We start from the raw sequence: 23,007 nt of genomic DNA, 5'->3' as shown, positions 1-23,007 counted from the left end.
GCTGCTGTTCCACAGTCTACAATTCTAACCAGAAATGTAACTGTCCATGACAAGTATATTAAACAGTATGATTTTTCACACTAATCATGATGAAACAAATGTGGAGTCTCAGTAGCAAAAACGATCAAACATTCCAAAGCTTCCAATCACACCTTCATAACCATGGGTTGCATTCATACAGAACTCTTAACCAGGGGTCAAGGCCCATAATCATACAAACATGCAGATGGCATACAACTGAAAAGAAAGTCTACAATCTTCAATGTAAAGCCAAGTTGACTTTTATTTTACAGATTTAATGCATCTTCAGGTGGGCAGGATCAGTACTCCTTCACAATCCATACAGTTCTGAGTCATCTTTCACACCAACACATTGAGATGTCTTTTAAACACTTGTTTGCCCTTTACAACTTCTCAGTAAGACTGCTGAACTCCAACAAAGTCTCCATTTTCTGGGAGTGGACCCTGTACTGTAGTAGTCTGCTGGGACTCATGAGTGTCAAGATGCTTCAGAGATCTCCAAATAAGTCTTTTTCATGTCTACAAATCCCTCTAAAACATGTTGAGCTCATGGTCCCTGCAGAGTTTGACTTTCAAACTGAAATGTAGTAACACTGGAATATAGTTTGAATTGTGACTGAAGAGGGCCTTCCTGTTGTTAAAAAGTGACACTACCTCTGCTGCAGAGACCCATCCAACAGAAGCCCCAATCATATGACAGTACTATCAGACCTTACATAATTGGGGCTTCCGTTGGATGGGTCTCTGCAGCAAGAGTGCATAATCTTCAGTTTCTTACTTACAATTTTGGATGTGTCCCCCCCAATTGGAAAGCAGAGAGAAAAAAGTTAAAATAAGTACTAGAATGCTACCCCAAAACAGAAATGTCATCTTCCAGGGAACACATTTTATATCCAGTCTCCAGTATCAGTGCCTCATAAAAGGCTGAACCAGTAATGTAGATATATACCAGAACAGTATTTCACTTTTTGGGGACAAACATTCTAACACAGGTTTGTAAACATAATATTTCCCTTGAGCTCAAGACCTTGTTTATTAATGATATCATGATATTTTCATCCTTAATCCATGCATTCATCTGTCTGTCAAACTAAATCAGCATGAGTTGGATTCAAAAACTAAAACAGAAATGCTATTCGCAGTTCTTCCATAGTTCTGCTGCACTGACAATACTGGAATCAATGAGAAAATAATACATTTGTCTTTGTAATACAGATTTGTCCTCTGGTGGATGCATTCATTTATCAAACAGACGGTTTTTCTTTAACTAAACTGGCGAGGCAATGCTCTAGTCCTTCAAGAGATTGGCTACTCTAGAACAGCCCCCCAATTAAAAACACAAACTTTAGCCAGGTTGATCCTGAGTGCTCTGGCTCGTCAAACAACAGACTACAGCAGCTTTCCCCCCCTTTTTCATAAACATGTTTTCTATCCAACAACTTATTTGTCGGTCAACTTTCCAAATGTCGACAAAACAAAATACACTAGACAAGGTGGGATCTTTTTGTTTCAATAAAATTAATGATGCGAGAAATGGCGGTTGCCTTTACGCGCAAATATTGATATAATAACCATTGATGTAAACTTGGGAGTCACACAATCATATCATGTGGTCCTCCCACTACACCTCAGGAAAGCATACAGTTTATGCTACAGATTAAATAAAGGTATTTACTTCACAGGGTGGTGAAAGTGCAGTGATGAGCTTGATGCTCTTTTCCAATAAATATTGAGGGTCTATTCTAGTAACATAATGATAGATGCTTGGCTGCCATTTGACAAATTAAAATAATAAAAACGCTCTCATATAGGTAGCCTACTAGCACTGTACCTGGAGCTGTTGGCTAGAGCCCACATGCCACTGCCAGTGGGTACAGTCGCTATATAAAATGCAACATTTCTCTTACAAAACCATCAGTAGTTGAAAATGCGATGGAAACCAATAACTTTTTTAATGTGCACTACGTCATCACGCAGACTTTTATCCGACGATTTTATAATATTTGCATGAAATTGGATGGAAACCAAGCTATTTTCTCACCCTCCCATGTTCGCCCCCCAAATCTCTTACTCCCCCCATTTTACATAGCCGCCCACACACACCTCCCTGACCTTTGCATTCCCTCTTTGACACCCCCCCCAGGCAGACACCTCATGCTGGTGTGTGAGACCTGTAGCCAGGTGGTTGTAATTCCCCCGTGTAAACTAACACCTTAAGGCACCCTTTTGCACAGAGAGCAGAAACACTGATGTTGCGCAGGGTAGCCCCCCTTGCTATCAGAGTATGATCCTCCTAAATGTAACCCCCCGATGGCCCTTATAACCCATATTGGTGTTGCATCACAATGGTCTAAAGTGGATTCCTCTCCATCTACTTCACTATGAAGGAAGAGGGTGAAGGTGAGCAACTGCTGACAATTGGGACGATACGTTGGATTTTCTTTTTTTTAACTGGCAAGTCAGTTAATAACAAATTCTTATTTACATTGACGGCTTACACCGGCCACACCCGGACGACGCTGGGCCAATTGTGCTCCGCCCTATGGGACTCAATCAAGGCCGGTTGCGATACAGCCTAGACTTGAACCAGTGTCTGTAGTGACACCTCTAGCACTGAGATGCAGTGTCTTAGACCACTGCGCCACTCAGAATCTCCTCTCGTGTGCAAAATGGCTTCAGAAAGTCAAACACATAAGGCCCATGTTTTTTGCATTGCTTTCGGAAAATATAAACTTTTTAAACAATAAATCATGTGTGGACCACACACACATCTGAACAGTCCAAAATAAATACATTTAAAAAAAAAAACTTAAATACTAGTATAATATTTTCTCTGCTTTCAAAAATAAGTTTAATTTTTGGATAAAGTCCTTCAAAGGCTAGAAGTGTTAAGTATCCCCCCTACCCCCACACGCATGTAGTTCCCTTCCTCTAGCTTCAGGAGAAACCATTACGAGAAGGGGGGCAGCAGAGACAGGGGTGTCTGAATAAATAAAAGCCAGTTGAAACCCCCTTGTTCCGCACACCCCTTAAACCACTTCAAAACTGTGTGGTTTTGAAACTGTTGCTCTAGCTCCAGGATTGGGAACTGCGCTGGTCAAAGTCAGCGATGAGGCGCTTGATGTGGGCCAGCTTGTTGTGCAGGTACTCGCAGCGCTGCTTCTCCACCTGGTAGTTTGGGCTGTGCTGCAGGGTGACACATACACAAAGAAATTAGACTCCATAATGTTACCTGATATGCAGTGTTTAGAAAGTCATTCATAACGTTTTTTTTTGGGGGGGTTGAATTACTGTTACTTGACCGCTCAATGTTCCGGCGCTGTGTTTGGTTCATAAAACACAATGCCTTGAACTGTACAGAATGCTTGTTTTGTTAGTCTGCCTCCCTGGACAGCTGTAACCAAGCTAAGAAAAGTCAATTAATCATCTAATGTTACTTACGGGCCCTTCCCAATAATGCAGAGAGAAACAAATTAAAATAATTACGAGGAATAAATTAAAAAATAAATAAATACACCATCAACAGAACACACCAGCAGCATACAACCCTGCATCCCACTGCTGGCTTGCTTCTTAAGACAAGCAGGGTCGGTCCTGGTTGGGAGACCAGCTGCTGCTGGAAGTGGTGTTGGTGTTGGAGGGCCAGTAAGGGGCAGTCTCTCTGGTCTAAGGATATCCCAATGCCCTAGGGAAGTGAAGGGGACAATGCCCTGCATAGGGTGCAGTCTTTCGGATGGAACATTAAACGGGTGTCCTGAATCTGTGGTCATAAAAATGGCACTTATCAATGACCATGGGGTCAACACTCATACGATAAGTTCCCAACCTAACCTCATTCCTCATTGGCATATCTCACTTCTCTCCACCTGAGAGCGGATGTGTGGTGAGTGTTCTGACAAAAATGCTTGCCGTGCATCACCCTGGTGGGTGCTACACATTGGTGGTGGATGAGGGGAGTTTCTCCCTACCATGTAAAGTTACAGAAAAGCACTATAAAAATCCAATGAATGATTAAGATTTAGCCTTGGTTAGCCCATTTTTAAAGTCATTAAAGGGATATCGGGATTTTGGCAATGAGGCCCTTTATCTACTTCCCTTAAGTCTGATAAACTTTGTATACCATTTTTGTGTCTCAATTCCCAGTATGAAGGATGTTCTAGGTAGTTTCGCAAACATGCTAGTAGGTACCCATAGGCTTCCAGAAACTACCTCTAACATCCTTTATACTGGACAGACACAAAAATGTTATGCATGAGTTCATCGGACTCTGGAGAAGTAGATAAAAGGGCCTCATTACCAAAACATCCCTAAATAGTTTGCTAGTAATTAGCGCTGGCCACATTAGCTAACTAATGCATAATGAGTACTTTAGCTAGCTAGCCAGCCAGCCAGCCAGCCAGCCAGCCCTTTGGCTGTATTTGTATTTATTATGGATCCCCATTAGCTGCTGCCCAGGCACTTTTCCTGGGGTCCAGCAAAATAAAGGCAATTATACATTTAAAAAATGCCCACAGGCCTCTACTCTCACATATCTATAACACCAAATCTGTGTGTACATTTGTGTATAGTGCGTATGTTATTGTGCGATTGTATGCATGTGTCTGTTTGTGTTGCTTCACAGTCCCTGCTGTTCCATAAGGTGTATTCTCATTTTTAAATCAAATTTTACTACTGGCACAAGTTACTTGATGTGTAGTAGAGTTCCATGTAGTCATGGCTCTATGTAATACTGTGAGATTTTTTACGTACCGATTCCATGGCACATTGACTTGACACGCAAAACAACGTCGGATTCAAAACTTCGAAATTTAAATTATACAAAATTCTTGCAACCAATAGAATGATACAATCTTCCCAGCTCTGCAGATTGTTCTGCAAGGAGGCAGAGTCACTAGATCATTTATTTTGGTACTGTCCATATGTAGCTCGTTTTTGGTCACAGGTCCGGGAATGGCTGAAGAATTGCAACATTTACCAAAAACTAAACGTTGCAGATAACAATACTGGGTGATTTGAAAAGTCAGTCAATCGATCAGTAATATAATCATTATTTTAACAAAAATTGATATTTAAATGTACAATCTGTAGTAGCTATGAGAATAGAAAGGTAGAAGGGTGGGACTTATAACAAGAACCATTGTAAAACATACAGGGTTTGAAAAATGTATAAAGGTTCAGAAATTTTGTGAAATGGCAGTTACAAATAGAAATCAAACTGGATGCACATCAGAAATAGAAGGACTAAAAACAACCAATATATAACTATTGTGTCTCAAATATGTATAATCTGAAGGTAGAAGCCAAAGTGTTACGGTTTATTAGTTTACTCCATTTATGGGGGGGGTGGGAGGGGTTGCAGGGAATAAAGGTATATTAAAAATAAAATAAAAAGTGTATGTTTATATTTTTGGGGTACATTACATTACATTACATTACATTACATTACATACATACATACATACATACATACGAGGTCAAACGTTTTCTGTATAGTCTTCACAAGGTTTTCACACACACTTGCTGGTATTTTGGCCCATTCCTCCATGCAGATCTCCTCTAGAGCAGTGATGTTTGGGGCTGTTGCTGGGAAACACAGACTTTCAACTCCCTCCAAAGATTTTCTATGGGGTTGAGATCTGGAGACTGGCTAGGCCACTCCAGGACCTTGAAATGATTCTTACGAAGCCACTCCTTCGTTGCCCGGCCGGTGTGTTTGGGATCATTGTCATGCTGAAAGACCCAGCCACGTTTCATCTTCAATGCCTTTGCTGATGGAAGGAGGTTCTCACTCAAAATCTCACGATACATGGCCCCATTCATTCTTTCAGTCGTCGTGGTCCCTTTGAAGAAAAACAGCCCCAAAGCATGATGTTTCCACCCCCATGCTTCACAGTAGGTATGGTGTTCTTTGGATGCAACATTCTTTGTCCTCCAAACACAACGAGTTGAGTTTTTACCAAAAAGTTATATTTTGGTTTCATCTGACCATATGACATTCTCCCAATCTTCTTCTGGATCATCCAAATGCGCTCTAGCAAACTTCAGACGGGCCTGGACATGTACTGGCTTAAGCAGGGGGACACGTCTGGCACTGCAGGATTTGAGTCCCTGGTGGCGTAGTGTGTTACTGATGGTAGGTTTTGTTACTTTGGTCCCAGCTCTCTGCAGGTCTTTCACTAGGTCCCCCCGTGTGGTTCTGGGATTTTTGCTCACCGTTCTTGTGATCATTTTGACCCCACGGGGTGAGATCTTGCGTGGCGCCCCAGATCGAGGGAGATTATCAGTGGTCTTGTATGTCTTCCATTTCCTAATAATTGCTCCCACAGTTGATTTCTTCAAACCAAGCTGCTTACCTATTGCAGATTCAGTCTTCCCAGCCTGGTGCAGGTCTACAATTTTGTTTCTGGTGTCCTTTGACAGCTCTTTGGTCTTGGCCATAGTGGAGTTTGGAGTGTGAATGTTTGAGGTTGTGGACAAGTGTCTTTTATACTGATAACAAGTTCAAACTGGTGCCATTAATACAGGTAATGAGTGGAGGACAGAGGAGCCTCTTAAAGAATAAGTTACAGGTCTGTGAGAGCCAGAATTCTTGCTTGTTTGTAGGTGACAAAATACTTATTTTCCACCATAATTTGCAAATAAATTCATTAAAAATCCTACAATGTGATTTTCTGGATTTTTTCCCCCTCATTTTGTCTGTCATAGTTGAAGTGTACCTAGGATGAAAATTACAGGCCCATCTTTTTAAGCTGGAGAACTTGCACAATTAGTGGCTGACTAAATACTTTTTTGCCCCACTGTGTGTGTGTGTGTGTGTGTGTGTGTGTGTGTGTGTGTGTGTGTGTGTGTGTGTGTGTGTGTGTGTGTGTGTGTGTGTATATATGTATATATATATGAGATTGGAAATGCAGACAATTACATTACATTAAAGCTGATTCTCCCGCTCCGTGGCTCGACGACTCATTGCGAGCTCACAGAACAGGGCTCCGGGCAGCTGAGCGGAAATGGAGGAAAACTCGCCTCCCTGCGGACCTGGCATCCTTTCACTCCCTCCTCTCTACATTTTCCTCCTCTGTCTCTGCTGCTAAAGCCACTTTCTACCACTCTAAATTCCAAGCATCTGCCTCTAACCCTAGGAAGCTCTTTGCCACCTTCTCCTCCCTCCTGAATCCCCCCCCTCCTCCTCCCTCTCTGCAGATGACTTCGTCAACCATTTTGAAAAGAAGGTCGACGACATCCTATCCTCATTTGCTAAGTCAAACGACACCGCTGGTTCTGCTCACACTGCCCTACCCCGTGCTCTGACCTCTTTCTCCCCTCTCTCTCCAGATGAAATCTCGCTTCTTGTGACGGCCGGCCGCCCAACAACCTGCCCGCTTGACCCTATCCCCTCCTCTCTTCTCCAGACCATTTCCGGAGACCTTCGCCCTTACCTCACCTCGCTCATCCCTGACCGATGGCTACGTCCCTTCCGTCTTCAAGAGAGCGAGAGTTGCACCCCTTCTGAAAAAACCTACACTCGATCCCTCCGATGTCAACAACTACAGACCAGTATCCCTTCTTTCTTTTCTCTCCAAAACTCTTGAACGTGCCGTCCTTGGCCAGCTCTCCCGCTATCTCTCTCAGAATGACCTTCTTGATCCAAATCAGTCAGGTTTCAAGACTAGTCATTCAACTAAGACTGCTCTTCTCTGTATCACGGAGGCGCTCCGCACTGCTAAAGCTAACTCTCTCTCCTCTGCTCTCATCCTTCTAGACCTATCGGCTGCCTTCGATACTGTGAACCATCAGATCCTCCTCTCCACCCTCTCCGAGTTGGGCATCTCCGGCGCGGCCCACCTTGCGTCCTACCTGACAGGTCGCTCATACCCTGAGATCTGTCTCCTCGCCACGCGCTCTCACCACTGGTGTCCCCCAGGGCTCTGTTCGTCTCGCTATCAACTTGGCTCTGTCATAACCTCACATGGTCTCTCCTATCATTGCTATGCAGTTCCTTTCCCCTTCTGATGACCAAATCGCATCTCTGCATGTCTGGCAGACTCGATCCCTCGGCAAGACGGATGTCCCGGGGAAGGACAACTGATCTCGCCATCACGGTTGACAACTCCATTGTGTCCTCCTCCCAGAGCGCTAAGAACCTTGGCGTGATCCTGGACAACACCCTGTCGTTCTCAACTAACATCAAGGCGGTGGCCCGTTCCTGTAGGTTCATGCTCTACAACATCCGCAGAGTACGACCCTGCCTCACACAGGAAGCGGCGCAGGTCCTAATCCAGGCACTTGTCATCTCCCGTCTGGATTACTGCAACTTGCTGTTGGCTGGGCTCCCTGCCTGTGCCATTAAACCCCTACAACTCATCCAGAACGCCGCAGCCCGTCTGGTGTTCAACCTTCCCAAGTTCTCTCACGTCACCCCGCTCCTCCGCTCTCTCCACTGGCTTCCAGTTGAAGCTCGCATCCGCTACAAGACCATGGTGCTTGCCTACGGAGCTGTGAGGGGAACGGCACCGCAGTACCTCCAGGCTCTGATCAGGCCCTACACCCAAACAAGGGCACTGCGTTCATCCACCTCTGGCCTGCTCGCCTCCCTACCACTGAGGAAGTACAGTTCCCGCTCAGCCCAGTCAAAACTGTTCGCTGCTCTGGCCCCCCAATGGTGGAACAAACTCCCTCACGACGCCAGGACAGCGGAGTCAATCACCACCTTCCGGAGACACCTGAAACCCCACCTCTTTAAGGAATACCTAGGATAGGATAAAGTAATCCTTCTCACCCCCCCTTAAATGATTTAGATGTACTATTGTAAAGTGGTTGTTCCACTGGATGTCATAAGGTGAATTCACCAATTTGTAAGTCGCTCTGGATAAGAGCGTCTGCCAAATGACTTAAATGTAAATGTAATGATTCCACCCCTTAAAAAGATCAAATAAATACTGTGCGCCTCCCATAGCCTGTTCTGGACTTGGGAACTGTGAAGAGACCTCTGGTGGCATGTCTTGTGGGGCATGGGTGTCCGAGCTGTGTGCCAGTAGTTCAAACAGACAGCTCAGTGCATTCAACATGTCAATACTGCTCACAAATACAAGCAGTGAGGAAGTTAATCTCTCCTCCACTTTGAGCCAGGAGAGATTGACATGCATAGTTGGATGTACACAGAGAGCTAACATTACAAGGGCAAGCCATGATGCCCTGTTCGAAGCCAATTGCAATTTTCCTAAGTCCCTCTTTGCGGCACCTGACCACACGACTGAACATTATTCATTACAAGATTGTGTTGAGGTTTACTGAATGATTTGTCCCAAATGCAATGCTTTTAGTTTAGGAAATATTTATGATGAACTTATTCCTTGCCACCCATTCTGAAACAAACTGTTAAGTGTTGCTGTCACATCAGTCGCTGTGGTAGCTGACGTGTACAGTGCTGAGTCATCCGCATACATAGACAGACTGGCATGTCGTTAGTAAAGATGGAAAAAAGGGACCTAGACAGCTGCTCTGAGGAATTCCTGATTCTACCTGGATTTGTTTTGGGAGAGGCTTCCATTAAAGAACACCCTCTGTGTACTGTTAGACAGGTAACTCTTCATCCAAAATATAGCAGGGAGTGTAAATCCATAGCCCCCCCAATCTTTTTATCATTAATTTCTCTCAGCTATTCAGTCATTTGTGTAAGTGCTGTGCTTGTTGAATGTCCTTCCCTATAAGCGTGCTGAAAGTCTTGTCAATTTGTTTACTGTAAAATAGCATTGTATCTGGGTCAAACAATTCTTTCTACAAGAAGACTAAGAGTTGGTAACAGGCTGATTGGTCGACTATTTGAGCCAGTAATGGGGCCTTCACTATTCTTAGGTAGGGGAATAACTTTTGCTTCCCTCCAGGCCTGAGGGCACACACTTTCTAGTAGGCTTCAATAGAAAATGTGGCAATATTGTCCTCTATTATCCTCAAGAAATTTTCAATCCAGGTTCAGTCCCCAGTGGCTTGTCATTGTTGATAGACAATTTTTTCACCTCATCCATACTTAGTTTACGGAATTCAAAATTACAATGCTAGTCTTTCATAATTTGGTCAGATATAGGTCAGCGTTTGTTGCTGGCATGTCATGGCTAAATTTGCTTATCTACCCAATTTAAAAAAAAAAACATTAAAAAGTAGTCGGCAGTAGGTTGTGTGATAAAGGAGCCATCTGATTCATCGAATGATGGAGCGGAGTTTGGCTTTTTGCCAAATAGTCTTTTAAGGTGCTCCAAAGCTTCTTTTTTTCTTTCTAGCATTCTTTATGTCATTTAGCTTTGTTTTAGTGTAGTTTCTTCTTTAAATTCAGTTTAGTCACATGATATCAATTTGCACTGTTTGCCAATCAGTTGTACAGCCAGATCTATTTGCCATCTTTTTCCTCATCTCTCTCAACCACATACTTTAATTTCTCAATCCACAGGGATTTTACTTTGTAACTAGGGGGCAGTATTTTCATTTTTGGATAAAAAAAACATTCCCGTTTTAAACAAGATATTTTGTCACGAAAAGATCCTCGACTATGCATATAATTGACAGCTTTGGATAGAAAACACTGACGTTTCCAAAACTGCAAAGATATTGTCTGTGAGTGCAACAGAACTGATGTTACAGATAAAACCCAGATAAAAATCCAATCAGGAAGTGCTGCATTTTTGAAACCGCCTCATGCCAATGACTCCTTATATGGCTGTGAATGAGCTACGAATGAGCTTATGTTTTCTACGTATTCCCCAAGGTGTCTACAGCATTGTGACGTCTTTTTACGCATTTATGTTGAAGAATAGCCGTAAGGGACCACATTTAGCAAGTAGTCACATGATGGCTCCCGCAGAAAATCTTGCGTAAAGTACACAAGTAGCCATTTTTCCAATCGCTTCTTATGAGAAACCAATTGTCGAGACGGATATATTATCGAATTGTTATGTGAAAAACACCTTGAGGATTGATTCTAAACAACGCTTGCCATGTTTGTCGATATTATGGAGCTAATTTGGAAAAAAGTTTGCCGTTGTAGTGACCGCATTTCCCGGTCGATTTCTCAGCCAAACGTGACGAACAAACGGGAGCTATTTCGCCTACAAAAATAATCTTTATGGAAAAAAAGAACATTTTCTATCTAACTGGGAGTCTCCTGAGTGAAAACATCCCAAGTTCTTCAAAGGTAAATGATTTAATTTGATTGCTTTTCTTATTTTCGTGAAAATGTTGCCTACTGCCAGCAGAGCCTAGCATAGGATTATGCCATGATAAACTTACACAAATGCTTGTCTAGCGTTGGCTGTAAAGCATATTTTGAAAATCTGAGATGACAGTGTGATTAACAAAAGGCTAAGCGGTGTCTCAATATATTTCATTTGTGATTTTCATGAATAGGAAGATTTTGTAGGAAGATATGTCAGCTGCGTTATGCTAATTAGTTTGAGGCTATGATTAAGCTCCCGGATCACTCACAGACAATATCTTTGCAGTTTTGGAAACGTCAGAGTGTTTTCTATCCAAAGCAATTATATGCATAGTCGAGCATCTTTTCGTGACAAAATATCTTGTTTAAAACGGGAACATTTTTTTTATCCAAAAATGTAAATATCGCCCAATAGTCGTAAAAGGTTAGTCGTAAAGGCTAGTCATAAAAGGTTAATAGCAAAATAATTATATATGTTCATGTGGGCTATATTTAAATACTTTCCTGTGATGCTTAAATTGTTTTTCTTGCTTTAAAATGGGAAACTTAAGAGGTAGACATGGCTCAGGTTATTTTTATTAGTGCTGCACACAATGGACTTCCTAATAGGGCACACCAACTCCGTGCTAACAGTATTACTCTTGTTCATAGGCATATGATTACTGCATACAATAGCTGTAGGATCAGCAGAGGCATTCAGGGCAGTAAGAGTGACATAAATTAGATTACTTTCATTGTCTCTTTCAACACCCCTAGGATAATGTACATTTGCTGAAGCATTATGACAATGGTAGGGATTAAATGAGTTGGACATGGGTTATTGATAAGTCATTGTCTCAACGAAGCCTAATAATTTTGTGAAAGGATTCAGGATCCCAAATGATTTGGGTGGATCCAATCCTCCTTATAATACAATGTCCACTTCTTAAAGTGAGACTGGAACATGTTTCAAGTCACCCTTCCAAAAAGGGTTATGACTCGTGAAGGACAAGTAGACAGCCAGACTTCAACTTCACTCCTGCTGGTGCATGTACACTACCGTTCAAAAGTTTGGGGTCACTTGTGAATGTCCTTGTTTTTGAACGAAAAGCACATTTTTTTTGTCCATTAAAAAAAAAAAATCATCAAATTGATTAGAAATACAGTGTAGACATCGTTAATGTTGTAAATGACTGTTGTAGTTGGAAACGGCAGTTTTTCATGGAATATCTACGTATGCATACAGAGGCCCATTATCAGCAACCATCCCTCCTGTGTTCCAATGGCACGTTGTGTTAGCTAATCCAAGTTTATAATTTAAAAAAAGGCTAATTGAGCATGAGAAAATCCTTTTGCAATTATGTTAGCACAGTTATAAACTGTTGTACTGATTAAAGAAGAAATAAAACTGGCCTTCTTTAGACTAGTTGAGTATCTGGAGCGCCAGCATTTGTGGGTTCAATTACAGGCTCAAAATGACCAGAAACGTCAGTTTATTCTTGTTCTGAGAAATGAAGGCTATTCCATGTGAGAAATTGCCAAGAAACCGAAGATCTCATACAATGCTGTGTACTCCTCCCTTCACAGAACAGCGCAAACTGGCCCTAACCAGATTGGAAAGAGTGGGAGACCCCAGTGCACAACTGAGCAAGAGGACAAGTACATTAGCGTGTCTAGTTTGAGAAACAGCCTCCTCACAAGTCCTCAACTGGCAGCTTCATTAAATAGTACCTGCAAAAACACCAGTTTCAACGTCAACAGTGAAGAGGCAACTCCGGTATGCTTGCCTTCTAGGCAGCGTTCCTCTGTCCAGTGTGTGTTCTTTTGCCTATCTTTAATTTTTATTGGTCAGTCTGAGATATGGCTTTTTCTTTGCAACTCTGCCTAGAAGGCCACCATCCTGGAGTCGCCTCTTCACTGTTGAGACTGGTGTTTTGCGGGTACTATTTAATGAAGCTGCCAGTTGAGGACTTGTGAGGAGGCTGTTTCTCAAACTAGAAACTAATGTACTTGTCCTCTTGCTCAGTTGTGCACCGGGGCCTTCCACTCTTACTATTCCGGTTAGATCCAGTTTGCCCTGTTCTTTGAAGATCTCGTACATTGCAGTGTACTACTCTCTTCAGTTTCTTGGCAATTTCGCGCATGGAATATCCTTCATTTCTCAGAATGCTTCAAGCATTGCGCTGTTTATGACTTCAAGCCTATCAACTCCCGAGATTAGGCTGGTGTAATCGATGTGAAATGGCTAGCTAGTTAGCGGGGTGCACGCTAATAGCGTTTCAAACGTCACTCGCTCTGAGACTTGGAGTGGTTGTTCATCTTGCTCTGCATGGGTCACGCTGCATCGCGGGTGGCTGTTGTCGTTGTGTTCCTGGTTCGAGTGAGGAGAGGGACGGAAGCTATACTGTTACACTGGCAATACTAAAGTGCCTATAAGAACATCCAATTGTCAAAGGTATATGAAATACAAAATGGTATAGAGAGAAATAGTCCTATAATAACTACAACTTCTTACCTGGGAATATTGACGACTCATTTTAAAAAAAGGGACCACCAGCTTTGATATGTTCTCATGTTCTGAGCAAGGAACTTTAAACGTTAGCTTTCTTACATGGCACATATTGCACTTTTACTTTCTTCTCAAACACTTTGTTTTGGAATTATTTAAAACAAATTGAACATGTTTCATTATTTATTTGAGGCTAAATGGATTTTTATTTATGTATTATATTAAGTTAAAATAAGTGTTCATTCAGTATGGTTGTAATTGTCATTATTACATTTATGTATTTTTTAAGTAAATCGTCCGATTAAATCGGTACCAGCTTTTTTTGGTCCTCCAATAAATCGGTATCTGCGTTGAAAAATCATAAAATCGGTCGACCTCTAGTTTCAAGCTACAATAGTCATTTACAACATTGTCGACACTGTATTTCTGATCGATTTGATGTTATTTTAAAATGGACAATTTTTTGCGCTTTTCTTTAAAACAAGGCATTTCCTATGTGACCTCAAACTTTTGAACGGTAGAGTAGCTAGCGATTAGTGTCATTGCTAATTTATACCACATGTACAGTACCGTCGGAAGTATCCAGACCCCTTGACTTTTTCCCAACTTTGTTACATTACAGCCTTATTCTGAAATTCCCCCCATCAATCCACACACAACAAAGCAAAAACCACATGTACATAAGTATTCAGACTCTTTACTCAGTACTTTGTTTTTTTTTGTTTTTTCACCTTTATTTAACCAGGTAGGCTAGTTGAGAACAAGTTCTCATTTGCAACTGCGACCTGGCCAAGATAAAGCATAGCAGTGTGAACAGACAACACAGAGTTACACATTGAGTAAACAATAAACAAGTCAATAACACAGTAGAAAAAAAAGGGTCTATATACATTGTGCAAAAGGCATGAGGTGGTAGGCAAATAATTACAATTTTGCAGATTAACCCTGGAGTGATAAATGATCAGATGGTCATGTACAGGTAGAGATATTGATGTTCAAAAGAGCAGAAAAGTAAATAAATAAAAACAGTATGGAGATGAGGTAGGTATAATTGGGTGGGCTATTTACCGATAAGACGATGTACAGCTGCAGCGATCGGTTAGCTGCTCAGATAGCAGATGTTTGAAGTTGGTGAGGGAGATAAAGGTCTCCAACTTCAGCGATTTCTGCAATTCGTTCCAGTCACAGGCAGCAGAAAACTGGAACGAAAGGCGGCCAAATGAGGTGTTGGCTTTAGGGATGATCATTGAGATACACCTGCTGGAGCGCGTGCTACGGGTGGGTGTTGCCACCGTGACCAGTGAACTGAGATAAGGCGGGGCTTTACCTAGCATGGACTTGTAGATGACCTGGAACCAGTGGGTCTGGCGACGAATATGGAGCGAGGGCCAGCCGACTAGAGCATACAAGTCGCAGTGGTGGGTGGTATAAGGTGCTTTAGTGACAAAATGGATGACACTGTGATAAACTGCATCCAGTTTGCTGAGTAGAGTGTTGGAAGCTATTTTGTAGATGACGTCGCCGAAGTAGAGGATTGATAGGATAGTCAGTTTTACTAGAGTAAGTTTGGCGGCATGAGTGAAGGAGGCTTTGTTGCAGAATAGAAAGCCAATTCTGGATTTGATTTTCGATTGGAGATGTTTGATATGAGTCTGGAAGGAGCGTTTACAGTCAAGCCAGACACCTAGGTACTTATAGATTTGTTTGTTGAAGCACCTTTGGCAGCGATTACAGCCTTCGGAATGACATGATAAGCTTGGCACACCTGTATTTGGGGACTTCCATTCTTCTCTGCAGATCCTCTCAAGCTATTTTAGGTTGGATGGGGAGTGTCGCCGCACAGCTACTTTCCAGTCTCTCCATAGATGTTCGATCAGGTTCAAGTCCGGGTTCTGGCTGGGCCACTCAAGGACATTCAGACTAGTCCCGAAACCACTCCTGTGTCGTCTTGCCTGTGTACTTAGGTTCACGTCCTGTTGGAAGGGTGAACCTTCGCCTCAGTCAGGTTCTGAGCGCTCTGGAGCAGGTTTTCATTAAGGATCTCTGTACTTTGCTCCGTTCATCTTTCTCTCGATCCGGACTAGTCTCCCATTCCCTGCCGCTCAAAACCATCCCCCCAGCATGCTGCTGCCACCACCATGCTTCAACATAGGGATGGTGCCAGGAATCCTCCAGACAGGACGCTTGGCCTTTAGGCCAAGCGTTCAATCTTGGTTTTATCAGACCAGAGAATCTTGTTTCTCATGGTCTGAGAGTCTTTAGTTGCATTTTGGCAAACTCCAAGCGAGCGGTCATGTGCCTTTTACTGCGGAATGGCTTCTGTCTGGCCACTACAATAAAGGCCTGATTGGTGAAGCTCTGTAGAGATGGTTGTCCTTCTGGAAGATTCTCCCGTTTCCACAGAGAAACTCTGGAGCGCTGTCAGAGTGACTGACCATCGGGTTCTTGGTCACCTCCCTGAACAAGGACCTTCTCCTCCGATTGCTTAGTTTTCAGGGCTGCCAGCTCTAGGAAGAGTCTTGGTGGTTCCAAACCTCTTCTATTTAGGAATGGAGGCCACTGGGTTCTTGGGGACCTTCAATGCTGCAGACATTTGGTACCCTTCCCTAGATCTGTGCCTCAACACAATCCTGTCTCAGAGCTCTACGGACAATTCCTTTGACCTCATGGCTTGGTTTTTGCTCTGACATGCACGGTCAACTGTGGGACCTTAAATAGACAGATGTTCCTTTCCAAATCATGCCCAATCAGTTGAATTTACCAGAGGTGGATTCCAAACAAATTGTAGAAACATGTCACGGTTGATCAATGGAAACAGGATGCAGGATTTCGAGTCTCATAGCGAAGGGTCTGAGCACGTATAAGGTATACATTTTTTTTTTTACCCCTTTCTCCCAAATTTTGTGGAATCCAATTGGCAGTTAATGTCTTCTCATTGCTGGAACACCTGTACGGTCTCGGGAGAGGCGAAGGTCGAGAGCCGTGCGTCCTCCGAAACGCCACCCAACCAAGCCGCACTTGCTTCTTGACACAATGCCCACTTAACCCGGAAGCCAGCCGCACAAATGTGTTGGGAAGAAACACCATACACCTAGCGACCGTGTCAGCGTGCACTGCGCCCGGCCAGCCACAGGACATCCCTGATGGACAAAGCCTCCCATAACCCAGACGACGCTGGGCCAATTGTGCGCCGCCCCATGGGTCTCCCGGTCGCGGCCGGCTATGACAGAGCCTGGACTCGAACCCAGAATCTCTAGTGGTACAGCTAGCACTGCAATGCAGTACCTTTTTTTGTATAATTTTATAAAAACCTGTTTTCTGTGTCATTATGGTGTATTGTGTATAGATTGATGAGCAAAATTGTTTAATTTAATCAATTTTAGACTAAAGCCATAACGTAACAAAATGTGGAGAAAGTCAAGTGGTCTGAATTCCTTCCGAATGCACTAAGCGTGTAATGCAAAGACTGAAAATGGCTATGCTGCATCGCAAAAACAAGTGCTTGGCCCAAAATTGGGTCTTGACGCAACTAGGCAAGGAAACACCATTTTGCCTAGCAAATTCAGATTTACACACATTAGCTAGCTAATAGCTCATTGACTAAGTTTGTTATTTAAATATTTGTTTTACTTACTAGTCTCATTTTGTTGTACTCTTTCATCACGTCTTCATGTACCTCCTGCAAAAGTTGAAACAACGTCGCTTTCATTTATATGAGCATGTGTTCCATTGAGACCAGACTTTAAATCTGACCTAGTACTCTTTGGTGTAGACCTAGTTGTTATATGACCTGAGGGGTATACTACAAAGCAGGATCAATGAGGTAGCCAGCTAATTTGCCTAAATATTCTTAATTATATATATTTTTTGAAAGACCAGCTTGAAAATGGGCATGGTATAATTGACTCAACGACCAAAAATGCATACAGTGCCTTCAGAGTGTAATCATACTAGAGGTCCAAAAAGTTAAACCCATTTTGAAATGGACCTGGGGCTTTCCCACCCAGACCCAATATGCATTATTACATTTTTTTTTTTAGAGACCTGGTCGGATCCAGACCCATTCCGATCAAAATCAAATCAAATGTATTTGTCACATACACATGGTTAGCAGATGTTAATGCGAGTGTAGCAAAATGCTTGTGCCTAAATACACACAAGTGTAAAGGGATAAAGAATATGTACATAAAGATATATGAATGAGTGATGGTACAGAGCGGCATAGGCATGATGCAATAGATGGTATCGAGTACAGTATATACATATGAGATGAGTATGTAAACAAAGTGGCATAGTTTAAAGTGGCTAGTGATACATGTATTACATAAAGATGCAGTAGATGATAGAGTACAGTATATACGAGATGAATAATGTAGGGTATGTAAACATTATATTAAGTAACATTGTTTAAAGTGGCTAGTGATATATTTTACATCAATTCCCATTATTAAAGTGGCTGGAGTTGAGTCAGTGTGTTGGCAGCAGCCACTTAATGTTAGTGGTGGCTGTTTAACAGTCTGCTGGCCTTGAGATAGAAGCTGTTTTTCAGTCTCTCGGTCCCAGCTTTGATGCACCTGTACTGACTCGCCTTCTGGATGATAGCAGGGTGAACAGGCAGTGGCTCAGGTGATTGTTGTCCTTGATGATCTTTATGGCCTTCCTGTGACATCGGGTGGTGTAGGTGTCCTGGAGGGCAGATAGTTTGCCCCCGGTGATGCGTTGTGCAGACCTCACTACCCTCTGGAGAGCCTTACGGTTGTGGGCGGAGCAGTTGCCGTACCAGGCGGTGATACAGCCCGACAGAATGCTCTCGATTGTGCATCTGTAGAAGCTTGTGAGTGCTTTTGGTGACAAGCCGAATTTCTTCAGCCTCCTGAGGTTGAAGAGGCGCTGCTGCACCTTCTTCACGATGCTATCTGTGTGGGTGGACCAAATCAGTTTGTCTGTGATGTGTACGCCGGGGAACTTAAAACTTACTACCCTCTCCACTACTGTCTCATCGATGTGGATAGGGGGGGGATGTTCCCTCTGCTGTTTCCTGAAGTCCACAATCATCTCCTTTGTTTTGTTGACGTTGAGTGTGAGGTTATTTTCCTGACACCACACTGAGGGCCCTCACCTCCTCCCTGTAGGGCCGTTGTTGGTAATCAAGCCTACCACTGTTGTGTCATCCGCAAACTTGATGATTGAGTTGGAGGCGTGCGTGGCCACGCAGTCGTGGGTGAACAGGGAGTACAGGAGAGGGTTCAGAACGCACCCTTGTGGGGCCCCAGTGTTGAGGATCAGCGGGGTGGATATGTTGTTACCTACCCTCACCACCTGGGGGCGGCCCGTCAGGAAGTCCAGTAACCAGTTACACAGGGCGGGGTCGAGACCCAGGGTCTCGAGCTTGATGACGAGCTTGGAGGGTACTATGGTGTTAAATGCGGAGCTGTAGTCGATGAACAGCATTCTCACATAGGTATTCCTCTTGTCCAGATGGGTTAGGGCAGTGTGCAGTGTGGTTGAGATTGCATCGTCTGTGGACCTATTTGGGCGGTAAGCAAATTGGAGTGGATCTAGGGTGTCAGGTAGGGTGGAGGTGATATGGTCCTTGACTAGTCTCTCAAAGCACTTCATGATGACGGAAGTGAGTGCTACGGGGTGGTAGTCGTTTAGCTCAGTTACCTTAGCTTTCTTGGGAACAGGAACAATGTTGGCTCTCTTGAAGCATGTGGGAACAGCAGACTGGGATAAGGATTGATTGAATATGTCCATAAACACACCAGCCAGCTGGTCTGCGCATGCTCTGAGGGCGCGCGGCTGGGGATGCCGTCTGGGCCTGCAGCCTTGCGAGGGTTGACACGTTTAAATGTTTTACTCACCTCGGCTGCAGTGAAGGAGAGTCCTCATGTTTTGGTTGCGGGCCGTGTCAGTGGCACTGTATTGTCCTCAAAGCGGGCAAAAAAGTTATTTGGTCTGCCTGGGAGCAAGACATCCGGGTCCGTGACTGGGCTGGTTTTGCCATCAATATTCTTATGTTGTTGAGAGTCCACGTGATGGAAGCAGTCTTTTTGTAATCCGTGATTGACTGTAGACCCTGCCACATACCTCGTGTCTGAGCCGTTGAATTGCGATTCTACTTTGTCTCTATACTGACGCTTAGCTTGTTTGATGGCCTTGCGGAGGGAATAGCTAAACTGTTTGTATTCAGTCATGTTTCCGGTCACCTTGCCCTGATTAAAAGCAGTGGTTCTCGCTTTCAGTTTCACGAGAATGCTGCCATCAATCCACGGTTTCTGGTTTGGGAATGTTTTAATCGTTGCTATGGGAACGTCATCTTCAACGCACGTTCTAATGAACTCGCTCACCGAATCAGCATATTCGTCAATGTTGTTGTTTGACGCAATACGAAACATATCTCAGTCCACGTGATGGAAGCAGTCTTGGAGCATGGTATCAGATTGGTTGAACAGACCTGAGCGCAGGAGCTTCTTGTTTTAGCTTCTGTCTGTAGGCAGGGAGCAACAAAATGGAGTCGTGGTCAGCTTTTCCAAAAGGAGGGCGGGGGAGGGCCTTATATGCGTCGCGGAAGTTAGAATAGCAGTGATCCAAGGTTTTACCAGCCCTGGTTGCGCAATCGATATGCTGATACAATTTAGGGAGTCTTGTTTTCAGACTAGCCATGTTAAAATATATACACGAACTGGCAAATCTGGTGCAGTCCATCAGGAGGAGATGCTCTGCAGTACTTAATACAGCTGGTGGCCACACCAGATACTGACTGTTATCTTTGACCCCCCTTCCCCTTTTGTTCAGGGACACATTATTCCACATCTGTGGAACTTGTTCAGTCTTTCCCACTAAAAACAGTCTCATATACTTCCATTAATGTTTTCAACTGGTACTGGGGGACCTTCAGACGAGCTTGTGGGTGTCCTAGAGCAAGCCTCTGGCTTGGCGGACTCACTAAGCACAAATGCATATTTTGTAAATAATCTGAGAGTGTTGGAGTGTGCCCCTGGTTATCCTTACATTTTAAAAACAAGGAAATGGTGCTGTCTGCTTTGCTTAATATAAGGAATTTTAAGTGATTTATAATTTTGATACTTAAGTATATTTTTACTCAAGTAGTATTTTACTGGCTGACTTACTTGAGAAACTTTCTATTAAAAGGAATCTATACTTTTTCTCAAGTATGAAAATTGGGTACTTTCTCCACCACTGCATATTTGTGAGAGTCTCATCAAGTTAGTAGGCGCTAAGGATGATTTTGATAACTTATGATTGGCCAACAACAAGCTACACACCCAACTCATGAAAAAGCAAGAGCATCAACATAAAATATCTAATTTCTCTCTCCCCCGCTACTGCAGCAGTCTCGTTTGGATCTGTAAGGGTCCTTCCGGACAAGTCAGTTCCAATTACACATACCGGAGACAATCATATTAGATCCAATCCAGACCGGTGACATTTATAATTCTGGATGCGGACCAGTTCGGGTATTTAGGCAAATGTGGATCCGTGAAGACCTCTAATTTATACCCCTTGACTTCATACCCCTTAAATTTCATATTGTTGTTTTACAGCTTGAATTCAAAATTGATTATTTCTCTCAGAGATCTAGACACACATAATACCCCATAACGACAAAGTGAAAACATGCAAAAAATGTTAAGCCAATTAACTGAAAATTAAATGCATAAATCTAAATTTACATAAGTATTCACACCCCTTTGCTATGATACTCCAAATTGAGCTCCAGTGCATCCAATTTCCTTTGATTATCCTTGAGATGTCACTACAACTTAGAGTCCACCTGTGGCCAATTCAATTGTTTAAACATGATTTAGAAAGAAACACGTCTAATAAAAAAAAGGATAAAGCAAAAACGATACCATTGAGATCAGTTCCTTGGACTTCAAGATAGAATTGTGATGAAGCATAAATCTTGGCAAATGTTTCAAACAATTTCTAGAATGTTGAAGTACAGTGGTCTACATCATTGGGAAATTGAAAAAAAATATGGAACTACACAGACTCCGCATAGAGCTGGCCATCTGACCAAACAGGCAAGAAAGACCTTGATCAGGAAGATAACCAAGAACACAATGACCACCCTGACAGAACTACAGAGTTCCTTGGCTGAGATGGGAGAACTTGCCAGAAGGACAATCTACAGCACTTCACCAATCTGGGCTTTATGAAAGAGTGGCCAGAGAAGCCACTCCTGAGAAAAAGGCACGACTGGAGTACACAAAAAGGCCAGTGAAAGACTCCGATCATAAAAGCAAAAGATGACGGTAAAAAGTTCTCTTTGGTCGAACACAAAGCATTATGTCTGGAGAAAACCTGGCACAGCTCATCACCTGTCAAACACCATCCCTACCGTGCAGCATGATGGTGGCAGCATCATTCTATAGGGATGCTTTTCAGCGGCAGGGACTGGATGGATGGCGGGAACAATGAATGGAGCCAAATACAGGCACTGACTCTCTTGCACTGGCTCTATGCACACTCACTAGTCTCTACCCACACACATACTACACAGACACTCCCACACACTGTTGCTACTCTGTTAAATATCCTGATTGCCTCGTCACTTTTACATTTACATAATGTATATACACTGTATTACCTCGTACCAATGCACATTGACTCGGTACTGATACCTTGTATAGCCTCGTTATTGTTATTATATTGCGTTAAATATTTACTAAAAAAAAAAGGAAAAGCTGTCTTTTTAACTCTGCATTGTTGGAAATGGACTCGTAAATAAGCATTTCACGGTAGTCTCCACCTGTTGTATTCGGCACATGTGACCAGATCTTGACGAGATCCTGCTTCAGAATGCAAGTGAACGGGGCGAAGATTTACGTTCCAACAGGAAAATGACCAAAGCATAATGAAATGAGTTTCCATGGCCGTGCAGCCACACAAGCCTAACTTCACCATGCCCAATACAAAGTTTTGGCTGGAGTGGTGTAAATCTCACCACCATTAGACTCTGGAGCAGTGGAAACGCATTCTCTGGAGTGATGGATCACGCTTCAACATCTGCCCATCCGACAGATGAATCTGGTTTGGCAGCTGCCAGGAGAATGCTACCAGCCCGAATGCATAGTGCCAACTGTAAAGTTTGGTGGAGGAGGAATAATGGTCTGGGGCTGTTTTTTGTGGTTTGGGCTAGGCCCCTTAGTTCCAGTGAAGGGACATCTTAACCTAACAGCATAAAATGACATTCTAGATGATTCTGTGCTTCCAAAGTTGTGGCAACAGTTTGGGGGAAGGCCCTTTCCTGTTTCAGAATGACAATGTC

At 43.1% G+C, this 23,007-nt stretch overlaps 1 protein-coding gene across 3 annotated transcripts in view; it reads right to left on the bottom strand.

Annotated features, from left to right (window-relative positions):
- Positions 1–258: 258 nt before the first annotated feature.
- Positions 259–23,007, bottom strand: part of ell2 (elongation factor for RNA polymerase II 2) — a 45,943-nt gene continuing 23,194 nt past the window's right edge. The window contains exons 11-13 of one of the 3 annotated variants that reach the window (XR_010455972.1): positions 17,344–17,388; positions 3,555–3,781; positions 3,134–3,207 (exon numbers count right to left, since the gene is read on the bottom strand). Coding sequence is in view for 2 of the 3 variants with exons in the window: in XM_064967775.1 (XP_064823847.1) it covers positions 3,091–3,207; positions 17,344–17,388 (162 nt within the window). In the remaining variant the exon portion in view is untranslated. Of the gene's footprint in view, positions 3,208–3,554; positions 3,782–17,343; positions 17,389–23,007 lie in introns of all 3 variants that reach the window. The other 2 variants (XM_064967775.1, XM_064967776.1) reach the window with 2 other exon arrangements.

The sequence above is a fragment of the Oncorhynchus masou genome, chromosome 6, assembly GCF_036934945.1.
Source record: "Oncorhynchus masou masou isolate Uvic2021 chromosome 6, UVic_Omas_1.1, whole genome shotgun sequence".
NCBI classification, from domain to species: Eukaryota; Metazoa; Chordata; class Actinopteri; order Salmoniformes; family Salmonidae; genus Oncorhynchus; species Oncorhynchus masou.
Note: the sequence above shows the minus strand (reverse complement) of the source record. Positions and strands in the feature narration are given on the sequence as shown.